The sequence below is a fragment of the Chanos chanos genome, chromosome 1, assembly GCF_902362185.1.
Source record: "Chanos chanos chromosome 1, fChaCha1.1, whole genome shotgun sequence".
In the NCBI taxonomy this organism is placed as follows: Eukaryota; Metazoa; Chordata; class Actinopteri; order Gonorynchiformes; family Chanidae; genus Chanos; species Chanos chanos.
In genome coordinates, this window is record NC_044495.1 from 39,725,486 (window position 1) to 39,736,991 (window position 11,506).

Sequence of the window (11,506 nt, forward strand, 5' to 3'; positions counted from 1 at the left end):
TATCGTTTTTAATATTTGATTCTAAGACAGTTGAGATATCAATACAAAATGTTATAAATAACAGAAAATTTGTCAATTTCAATAAATAAAACACGTTTTATATTTCAGGTGTCCAGCACCTTTCCACCATTTCCCTGTACAAAGAAGTTTTAGTCCTTTGAGTTACATCTCTATTCTAATGAGAACTTTTAACGTACATTTTTGTCCGCTATAAGAAACTAGTTCGATAAATACAACAACAGAACGGAATATTCAATCAATTATACACTGATTGTGACGTAGGACAGTACATTTTGAGTTTCTCTGTCGCTAACATCGATCAGTTGACATGACACAAACTGAGGTTCTTAGCAAAAACCCAGCAGCTGTAAGGCCAATGCCATTTCTGTTTAAATTTTAACTCTAAAAGAGGTTAAAGGGCAGAGGCAGGAGTCAAGCCAACCAAACTCTCTAATGCCAGAAAAAAAAAAATAAGGACTTGTTCTACATCATATTCCATCCAAACAAAACAATATCAACATGGTGCATAATCACATTTTTTTATGTGTCATATTTGTGTGAAACTGGTGGGTAATTTTGCTAATCTCATATTTCTTTCATTTCATTATTGAGGATAATTTTGTAAGACCATTTCCCACAAGTCTGTGTAAACTGCCTCTTTTTTTTTTTAGACTATTTTAATCACACTTTGAACCAATGCTATGGGAAAACCAAACACAGTTCTAGAGCACAATACAAATAGTTCAATGTACAAGGCAAAAAAGAGAAGTATGACTAACAGTGAAGCCCTGGAGTGATGCACGATGAGTTTTCTCTTTTAACAAATTCCAAAAATTAGATGATCAAAAATGTATATAACATCCAACAGTCTTAGATGGGGCCATCCATTCAAAAGAAAATCAGTTTTTCACAGTAGTGACCTAATCTATTCTTGCACCTCTTCATGCTTATCCTTCTCCAGGTTTGGACTGACTGGGCTATTGGAAAGCAGAACCTGCAACGGGTCGTCACATGACCTGATGGTCTCCTTGGATATGGAGCTTGCCTGCTGCGGGTCCTGGTCCTGGTCCTGTTTCTGATCATACGTGGGCCTCGTGTCTGGGTTTTCGGACCCCAGCGGGTCGGATGGGTCCACCTCTTGGCTTCGCTTCCGCCTGTTTTGAGTATGCTCTCTGGGAGCATCGTGCCTCCGCAACACATAAAGAGCAGAAGTTTCTGCGGAGCCTGGAGATTTTGCGTGAGCCGTAAACTCTCTCAGATTAAGTAGCGTCCCGTCTCTGCACGATAGAAGTATTTCTCGCTGTTTTTTTTCCCGAACGTAGTGGAAAAGGCAGTCTTGGTTTTTCCTGTCAGTCTACAAAAGTAGAACAGAAGGTCCATGTTATTGCATCAGGTCCACACAGAGTAATTAGAATACAGTCACACTGGGGTCTCCCGTCATGATAAACAAACTCTTGGCCTGGGTCTGATGTAACAAAATAATTTAACTGAGTATGTTCATAGGCCAAATGAGTAAAATATTAGTTTTGGTCAATAAATCAACCAATCTATCAATCAAAAATGACCGGCAAATCTTAAAAGAATACATATGACTTGTAAAGTATCTCAAAAACATAATTCCTGCTGTGTTTTATTTATATGCATACAATAAACTACAGTGCAATTCAGTAAATTACATAAATATAGAAACTGCAGAAGTTAGAAATTTGTGACTTACTGAAGTATAGAGTTTGCCATTGGAATCCACACACAAGAAGCGTTGATTACGAACACTAAACATCGACAAGCAGCCTTTTGATGTTAGCTTCTTCTGTGACATCGTTCCTTTGTAAAAAAAAAAAAAAAAAAGCAAACGTCAAACTCAAGGTTCTTCATAATTAAATCATCATGACCAGGTTATTCTATAAGTTCACAAACAAGTGCCATTATCAACCAAACAAATATCAACAATATCCCAGATGTGGCACAGACTTACTTTGGGGACCTTGCTGAACAATCCTCTTTACATCGTCACTCATTCTCATCTCCAAGAAATAGTTATAAATGTTGACCGTAAAGTGAGGAGGACCGTGAGCCTTAGAGTCCCCTGCCCTGGCGCCACCAGACGATGACACCGTGTTCTGCTGGATTGGGAAACTGATCGCCGGTGTGTGGAGAAGAGAGAGGGCCAGGCTCAGTCGAAGGAGGAGGAGAGCTGCAGACATGATCAGAGCGGACAACTCTCTGCTCATGAAACAGTGCGTGGCCTCTGGTGCTTGTGTGTATATAATTGGGGCAAAAAGAGTCCAAAGGTCACTGGGGAGGATGGAATTCTTAAACGGAGTTTATCTTCAACTGGCTGCCAGGATTACATCAGCACAGAGGGGTGTGTGTGTGTGTGTGTGTGTGTGTGTGCGGTGTCCACTCTAATTTTAGGTGATAGTTTTTTCTGTACAGTCCTCAGAACCAATATAATAAGTTTTTTTGTTGTTTATTTGTTTGTTTTTACCAGGCAGTTCTTTTATACATTGATTATATCTTTATGTTTCGGCATGTTTGGAGTTGTGATAATCAGGGGTTGGGTGTCTTTTTTGTCCTAATAGTTTTATTGTAGTCTGGCCCTAACATGAAACCAGAGAGAAAATAAGCTTTGAAAATTAGAGTTCTGACAAAAGCATCTTCAGATTCAATCAAGTATCATGCTTCTTTTTTGTTTTTTGGGTTTTTTTGCATGGAAATGAGGCACGCCTGTGGAAATGAAGCACTCCTGTGGGCTCGTGGCTTCAGAGCCATGCATATGAATCTTTGTGTGTGTGTGTGTGTGTGTGTGTGTGTGTGTGTGAGCGCGCGTTTGTGTGTGTGTGTGCTTGTGAGTGTGTGTGTGTGTTTGTGTAGGTGTGAAAAAGTTAGTGTGAACGCTATGCTACTTCAAGAATGTGCAATGTGGTGCCTCAAAGTCTTGATGCATTTATGTTTTTTCTTCACATCTTAACTGGCACAAAATCACTCTGAAAGGGGAATAATGTGTGTACTGTAAATTTAACCTTCATGTAAGTGAGAAGGCTTATTCGTTTTCATGTCTGAATAGTCCCTAATGTATTGAGATTGATATATTTCAGGTGAGTATTGTGAAGTTGGAGAGGTCCGTTTAGCCTTTGGAATGTATTTCTCCTTTTCACCAGATGAGGGTGCTCTGATTCCAGACGTAAGATGCTGTTGCTTTAGCTCTGGCAATCAGGTTGGATTGTTGTTGATATTCTGCTTTTCATATTAAAGTCCTTCAGGACAGATATTTCCATGCACACACACACTGATGTCCTCCAAAGGTAGGTACCCACCATCTTCAACTTTCAATTTCGGTTTTTCACAAAAGAACATACTTAAAAAGGAGACGACACAAACACTACCTAAAAAACAAACTTTTTTTATTATCATCTGAGTAATACAGTTCACTGCTGTGCACAGCACATACTTACAAAAATAAAAGGAAAACATTTTTTAATATATTAGTACTCTTACTCATTACTCTTTTTTTCAGAAACAAATGATTGGTTAAGTCTGTTGTCTCCAACAAATTTTACAATCATTTTAACAAATCGGAACTAAGGCAGAAGGTGAGGTATATGTTGACAGAGAGGAGGAGAACACACAGTCCCCTCAGTGCAGGAATACAAAACCGAGAAAGAGAGAGAGAGAGAGAGAGAGAGAGAGAGAGAGAGAGAGAGAGAAAACACAAACACATGGGTTGCACAGACACACACACATGCACACACATGCACTATCCCTCGCTCGCTAGGATCTCTCACGCCAAAAAAGGAGGCATCGTTTCAAGATTTTGATATAAAGTACCGTTTGTGAACTTTCTTAAGACCAGACCGCCGTCAGCAGCACACAACCTCATTCTCAGCATATCCAATGGGCCACGGTCTCCCTTGTTTCTCATTTTTAACATCGTAAAAAAAACATGCCAAACATCTGTGAGACTTCTCACAATCTGTACATCTGATTTGTGACATGACAGTGTCTGCTACTGTAAAACACATTAATCCAACATTAAATTAATCCCAACGGATGACCAACCAGAAGACAAAATCATTATTTCAAAGGGATTTTTCTTCTTCTTCTTCTTCCTCTTTTTTTTTTAATCATTTCAAGCGCAATCATATTGCATGCCTACATTTGGGGGGAGGGGTTTTTTTTTTTTGGGGGGGGGGGGGGGGGGGGGGGGCAAATGGTTTAACTTGATGAAGATGAACGTCTTCCGATGACCTCCAAAGCCAGACCACACCATCAGTAAAGTCATACTTTTAACTTTAAGGACTGCAGAGTTTTGCCTGTTGGCAGACATAAATTAACATTAAATTATTATTACTTTTTTAATGTAAAAGAGCAATGTCTTCATTTCACAGCCATTTCCAAAAGTCAAGACATCAGATCCATGATGACTGGCTACTCGAGAGGGGGTCTGAATGGTTGCCAAAAAACAAATCCACACTCAGAAAGTACATCGACACACGTCCAAGGACTATGCTTCAGTGACAGGTAATGTCAGTCGTTTTAAGTTGGTTGGTACTGTTGGTTACATACAGAGTATCACAATTTTCCCTTTAAAATGATATGTTCTTCTGTAAAATAATCCTGTTTAATTCAGACTAAATCAGTTCCACGTCCAGGGCTCTGAATCAAACCTCTGCTTTACATTGTTAAGTTTTATTGTTTTGTTTTTTTTAGTGTTTAGACACATAAGCACAAGACAGCGATATTAGACAAACACTATGCACAGGCCGGGGGTGGGGTGGGTGTTCTGACTCAAGGTAAACGGATATGTTCTACCCTCTGCTCTCTCTGCATGACTGCTTCAGAACTGGGACACTACAGGTGAAGAGATCCTCACTAGCATCAGCTCTTTCACTACAACAACACCAGGCTCACACACTGCGGATAGCCTGCCAACCGCCGGGCCCAAACAGACTAGCATACGCATTAAACAGCGAACAGCGGAGACGTAGCAGAGAGAAGCCTTGCTGTACAGGAAGGACAATGCAAAGAGTACACTGACAATTGTGGCTGAAATAATAATAATAATAATAATAATAATAATAATAATAATAATAATGCAGTCCTGATATGCAGTTATTTTGGAACAACAAGCCCCAAATATAACCACTGACTTTTACATGCTCTTTTTCTTCTTCTTTTCACTCTATTTATAGCTTTCATTCTTTCCTTTGCTCTCATTTTAGCAATGCATCAGCTATTATGTGATGTAGCAAGCAAAAGAAGTGTATAGAACAAGTGTGTGTGTGAGAGAGGCACACACGCGTGTGTGCGCGTGCGTGTGTGTGTATGTGTATGTGTATGTGTATGTGTATGTGTATGTGTGTGTATCTAAGTGCATGCGTGTGTGTGTGTGTGTGTGTGTGTGTGTGTGTGCAGTGGGTAGGTTGTGGGAAGAGGTGGGGGGTTGGTATCTAAAAATACCTCTAGCTTTAACACAGTGAGAGATCCTGACTTGAACTTGAGTTATTAGAGTCAGTGGAACAGATACTGCATCAATTTTGTTAACCAAATTCTTTGGACTTTTCCAGAAGGCTTTGGGATTTTGGCTCTGGCATTTCACCAAGTGCTTAGTGTTCAAACACAAAGACAGGACAAATCAGTGCCCTCTTCCACATCTTTGCTTGACACAAACTGTCCAAAGTGCCAAAGTCAACCGTGGTGCCCAGCAAACTTCAAATACAAGTATACATTTGACCCTATTGTAAAAGCCCACTGTAAATTCTTCATTCTCTAACATTAGTTTGGCAGTCATGCACATAAATAAGCATGTTTTCAAAATGAATGACAATGTAAAATGTCCAAAATGTCCAAGATGCTTTCCCATAATCTAACTGCCAATAATGTCTGATTATCACAATCACAGAATGCTCACTCTAAGACATGGTTCATTTCTCTCAGACATTAAAGATAAGAAAAGCAATATTTCCTTATCATCGATAAAAATTGACAACAGCTATTATCTCAACAACTACAAACCAACCAGCTAATCAATTATTTTATTCGTGTGTTTAACGGTCGCATTATATCAGTTAAATACTTCATTAAAGTGCATTGTGGTTTGTCTAAATAATTCAGTACTTCATAAATGACTCAGCTTTCCAATTGAAGCAGAAACACACAATTGTCTAATCACGGCTGGCGTTCAGGAGATGAAACAGCACAACTGTCAAACTCTCCCCAAAAAAGGGGGGCTCATTTTGACTGATATCTTTGCATCATACGGACACGATGGCCCCCTTTCTATTTTAATCCTCTTTATTAATTTTAGTAGGAAAATAAACTGCGGACAGTTCCTGACTCTGTTAGAAATGGGGCCTAAAAGGACACCTTATAAAATTTGTCGTTCCTATTTCGGACACTGGGCCGTGGTTACTGCATGCAGTTTAAAGGGGCCACACTCACGATGCTTTGGCACTTCCTTTTCACAAACAAACACTGAAAAGTATGTCTATGTTTTCCCTCACAGAATGACAGGACAGAGTGAAGACTGAAGCCGGCAGACAGTTATGTGATATAGTTTCCAAGCAGCAAACCTCCTGGGGTTTTTTCCCTTTCTTTTTTCATTTTTAGTTTTTGTTTTTTTGTCGTTTTTTTTTTTTTCTTTTGTCAGGACATGAATCTTTGAGGTAACAAAGTATCTGTTTCACTTCTAAAAGCTCAAGATGATAGTCATCTCTGTGACAAGTTTACGATTAACACCAGTTATGGCAAGCACCAATAAAAAGAGAGTGGGCACAAAAAAAAAAAACTCCTCTACCCTCATAAAATTATAATAGAAACGATAAGCAGCAAAGAATGGCATTTACAACAGAGATTTTTTTTCAGACACAAAGACAGCTACCGAAATATACATATATATTTTGAGGAGAATAAATACTAGGAGGTGGGGGAGTCTTATTTTGATTTGATCTTCTGCAGTTTGTCATTTGTCACGCGTGTTAAGTTACCTGTGAGAATGTCCATTTTTGTGCAAAGGACTGTGTTTATTGCCAGTTTTTGCTCATAATCGGGGGAGGAAGTGTGTGACAGTCATAGCAGTGGTGGCCTTGTAGCCTCTCTTCAGCCGTCCGTGCTTGCTGAGCGCAATGTAGAAACCCTGGTAAATGGAAGACTCGTAGGCATTATAGTTGTTCGCCAGAAGGGTCTCCTTGAATTTGCACTCGTCCCGGAAGACTCTCTAAAAAAGAAGAAGAAGAAGAAGAAGAAGAAGAAGAAGGACAGACGAGAAAGTCAGTAAAACAGGACACATTCCAGCTTGGATTTAAAAGGAGAAATTCTCAAGGGAGAGAATTTCATGTTATTGGTCTCAGGGCTCATATTCTGTTTATCCTTAGTTTTCAGTGAAGAGGACACAAGCTCTTTTTAAAATCACTCTCGAATTAAACTCTAGTCCATTTTGTTAATGTAACATATATTTTCTTCAAAACAGTGTTGTTTGAACCCAGGCCAAAGAAAATTAATGAAAAGGAGGTTTCCCTATTGGTTAACATAGAGCAGAAACTCCTCAGTCTCTCCCATCTCTGCCTTAGCAAATAAAACATGCATGGAGTATACAGATAGAGGATGTATACATATACATGTATTCATAGAGGTTATTTATTTTATACTTATGGCAAGTCATTTGACATCAGTTCCTTTAGTATTACTGTCAATGTCACTCAGTAAATTCTTTTTGCATTTGTCCATTGTCATAGCTCAGATTCATTTTCAAACCTTCTTGCTTGAATCCGGCTGACTGTATTAACATCAGACCTGCACAGCAATAATATCTGGGCTAATACTGACGCTTGATGCAGCTGAAATGACATTCACTCACGTTACATTCTCTTAAAGAGCTAAATTTTAAAAAAAAAAGGATCGTGAGAGTGAGAAGAAAAAATAATCAAGATTTATCTTAATGAGTTTCATTAAAGCAAGCTGAAACACGTGGCTGACAAGTGATAATGTTCAGATGACTTCACAGAGATGCACCGTTTACATTGTAAGAGGCAGTCATACGCAGCACAGGTGCCGCCCTCGTTCCAGGACAGCTCGTGGTGATCTGGCAAACGCCAAACGTCCCCTCTTTCTTGTTACGTTAACCTGCGCAGTTTGCTCACGCTGCGCCTCACTTAGTTTCTATTTGGACGTTTAAGTTCTACGAAATACAAAGTGGAGACAGCCTATTTCCCTGCATCTCGGTAAAACAGCGTTATTTCACTTTATAAAGCTACAATGCTGGAATTCCCTGTGCACTAATAGTATGCGTCAGTACAGATATCGTCAAATTCCCGCATCAGCAAAGTGAAAGGAAATGGACAGAGGTTCTTTTAGGAGGCACATGACGCACCAGTGTTCTTCTCTGTAATGAATGAAAATCTAACCTCTTAAGCCCAACAAACGGGTAATGCATTTTGATATTCAAATTTTGCTGCAAAGCTGAGGAGAAAAAATACGTTCATCCCCTCATGCTCAGATTCAGGTTATATTAACATGCATGTAAATATTTCACATTGATAAAGCTAATGCTTAATGAAAGTGACTTGATTCTATATACTAAAATGAAATATCAGGGATATAATCTTAAAAGTGGACCTCAGATTTGGCACACCCATTTACCTACACTAATAATTTAAAATTATAGGCTAATGTAGATCGATTTTGACAACAGCATATTTCCGGACCCGCTCCCGGAATAAGTGAACATACGGTAAAGAATAATGTGCATACCTACCGTTCCGTATAACCTTCCTCGGCTACTCATTGCGACAAACAGCTTACTTTTCACCCCATACAGACTAACCACTCCTCGTTCTACCGTCGAGATCTCTATTAGACCTGATTGAACAAAACATCAAACATTACGTGGGATTAGAGAGGATTAAGTAGCACAAATAATGGTTCAATGAGCAATCTATCGCATGCATCCTGATACAGAGGGTGGATCCTAATGGTTTACTAAGCAGGATGCAACGTCTTTGTTCTGAATACTCTCTCCCATGCTAGTTTATCCCACATCCTCTGTATGGTGAAGAATGCATGTCATTACTGCAGTTTTTGGACGTGCACGAACATTCGTTTCTGGGTCACAGATGGATGCAGTGTAAAATTAGTGGGCGACTAAATTCGTCCAAGCATTCGTGTCATGTTTGAGCCAAGGGTGAGAACAGTGATGGACATAGGGTTTTTTTTAAAATAGATATGTCTTTGCTTTAGGACACATTCAAATGTCTCCACGGCCAGTATCATGCAATAATAATTTGTTATGCAGATGCTCTCCCAATTATTTGCCACCTCTGGAATAGTGTGTCGTCTATTGCGTTACATTTGCGGGATGGAACTCACTGTACTGGCTCTCATCGTGAACACCGTTTATCCTTCCGTCTGGGAGGACCTGGAGGTGAAACCCGATGCCCACGTTGCAGTACAGCCTCCGCACTCTCTTGATACCCAGCAAATAGTCACTCTCCCAGTTTAGGTCTGATTTCTCCCCCGAAATGCCCAAAACGGAACGGGAGAATAGGGTCTCCCATCTCTTCTCCAGTAAAGTTGCATTAGTCCTGCTTGGAAGAGGATAAGACGACACAATCCCAACCAGAAAGCCTAGGAGAACAATCGCTGTCAACGTCCAGTGCGTGTTGGTCTCGTAGGACATACTGATGAGACGCTTTTGCGCAATGACCATCCGGTTTACCTTTAGGGCACGTGGTCAAAATTAATGACCCTAAAAATACCACTCTTCTTGTTTTTCTTCCTTCGGCATGGTGGCAGAGGCTTATTTTTGGAACGCAGGTCGGGGCTTTGGTTGTGAAACGCAAGCCCCTCAGTAGATGATAAGAGCAGGGAGAGAGCGCGACAGAGCTTGAGCTGGTAGTATTGGTGATTACCATGTTTTGCCGCTCCGCGCCTCTCTCGACGGGCAACGCTGCGGTGGAGAGAGCCGCTCACTCACCAAAAAACCTCAGTTCACCTAGCCTATTCAAAAGATGACATCACGCTGACTTCACCGCTGCCCTGTCAAATTATTGGAAGCTCGGGGGACGGGGCAGCGAAAAGTTGCAAGCGTGCATGAAAATATACGCTGAACCGTGGAGCCGCTGAAGTTCAATTGAGCGCTGTCATTCCGCATGAGAAGGCAACGGAGAGTGAGACCTCACTGGATGGCGTTAAGCTACCGTGGGACGTGATGGGGTGCTCCCAAATTGGATCGCTGCTCATATGTCTGACAGGCTGCTTCCTTATTTAGAAGGAAGGTGTAAAAACAGTCCAGTTGTCACCACAGAGCAATGTCAATCTTGCAAAATACTTCCTGTACTGTTTGTTCAGGGAGTTTTCCCAAAGATATATTTCACGAAGTGGGCTGCAGTGAAATATTGTCGGATAACTAGTCCTTCTCCCTTACAGCTCTGAGACAAATCGCACCAAGTAATGTTGGATCGATTGTTTCCAATACCATTTTAGCAAATAAATGGCGAAAAATACGTTGAAATAAATAAAAAAACAAGCCTCTGTTTTGGGGGGATAAACAGGACATTTTAAAAACTCATAGATCAGAGGACACCGGTTCATCGCGTGCTCCTAGGTTTACAGTGAGATCTGGTCTTGGATAGGACCCAGGGTGCGAAAGGTGGCGCTGTTTTAAACGATTTGGTTTAAGTAGCTGCAATACCCACAGCTTCTGTGACATACTGATGTGTCATCTCCGAGTCCGAGGCATTAGTTTCTCATCAAAAGGCAATAAAACAGACAATACAGTATCCAAGCCCCGACAAGCTAAAGAAAAATATCCTATCCGTCATTTTTAAACATACCCAAATATACTGAAAGCATAAGTCTGAGCACATGGTGAAAAACAGTCAACTAAGAGAGAAACAAAGCCTCATTATCTCTCAAAGAATTCAGGGGATTGGGTACTGACATTAACAGTAACCAACCGCCAGAGCCGAACAACACAAACAATATTTTTACCATATACCAAAATTACCTTGTTACTCTCTCAAGTTGTCCTCGCTGAAGAATTACGATACGAAGCTCGAACGGCCTGAAGGACAAAATATTCGGGCCAGCAGAACTCGTTGACTTTGGCATTGACATTCGCATTGACGTTGGCTAACTGCTCTGTTTAAACTGAACTATGAAACCAAAGCATTGTTCAGTTCAGCGATGGTGTAAAATACAAAAGTGCTTTAACAACTACGTCTGGGAAACCTTTTAGTCTCCATGTTTAACGATCGGGCCAATGTTGTTGTTGAAGATGAGGATGCAAGAACGATTTAGTAATTCAGAATTGATACTGAACAGATCTTCGTGGATCAGACTGAATCTAGAAACTTAACTGACTCTGCAAACTGAATCTACAAACTTAATCGACTTTGCAAACTGAATCCAAAAATTTATTTAGGACACAGGCATTAAAATAAGAATAGAATGAAAAGCCTAGGGCTGCGGCTGCACAGACTACATTTACAAAAGAAAAGTTTTGGCATAC

The 11,506-nt window shown here is 40.3% G+C and overlaps 2 protein-coding genes across 2 annotated transcripts; both read right to left on the reverse strand.

The window, feature by feature from the left end:
- LOC115822959 (fibroblast growth factor 23) lies at window positions 1-2,222 on the reverse strand. Its single transcript, XM_030786939.1, has 3 exons — window positions 1,976-2,222; window positions 1,718-1,824; window positions 1-1,354 (listed from the first exon to the last, which is right to left on the reverse strand). Exons 1-3 carry the CDS (start codon window positions 2,202-2,204, stop codon window positions 926-928), a joined length of 765 nt encoding a protein of 254 aa, XP_030642799.1. The 5' UTR covers window positions 2,205-2,222; the 3' UTR covers window positions 1-925.
- Window positions 2,223-7,039: 4,817 nt separating this feature from the next.
- fgf6a (fibroblast growth factor 6a) lies at window positions 7,040-9,703 on the reverse strand. The gene is made up of 3 exons (XM_030786515.1): window positions 9,364-9,703; window positions 8,753-8,856; window positions 7,040-7,216 (listed from the first exon to the last, which is right to left on the reverse strand). Exons 1-3 carry the CDS (start codon window positions 9,701-9,703, stop codon window positions 7,040-7,042), a joined length of 621 nt encoding a protein of 206 aa, XP_030642375.1.
- Between the last annotated feature and the right edge of the window lie 1,803 nt (window positions 9,704-11,506).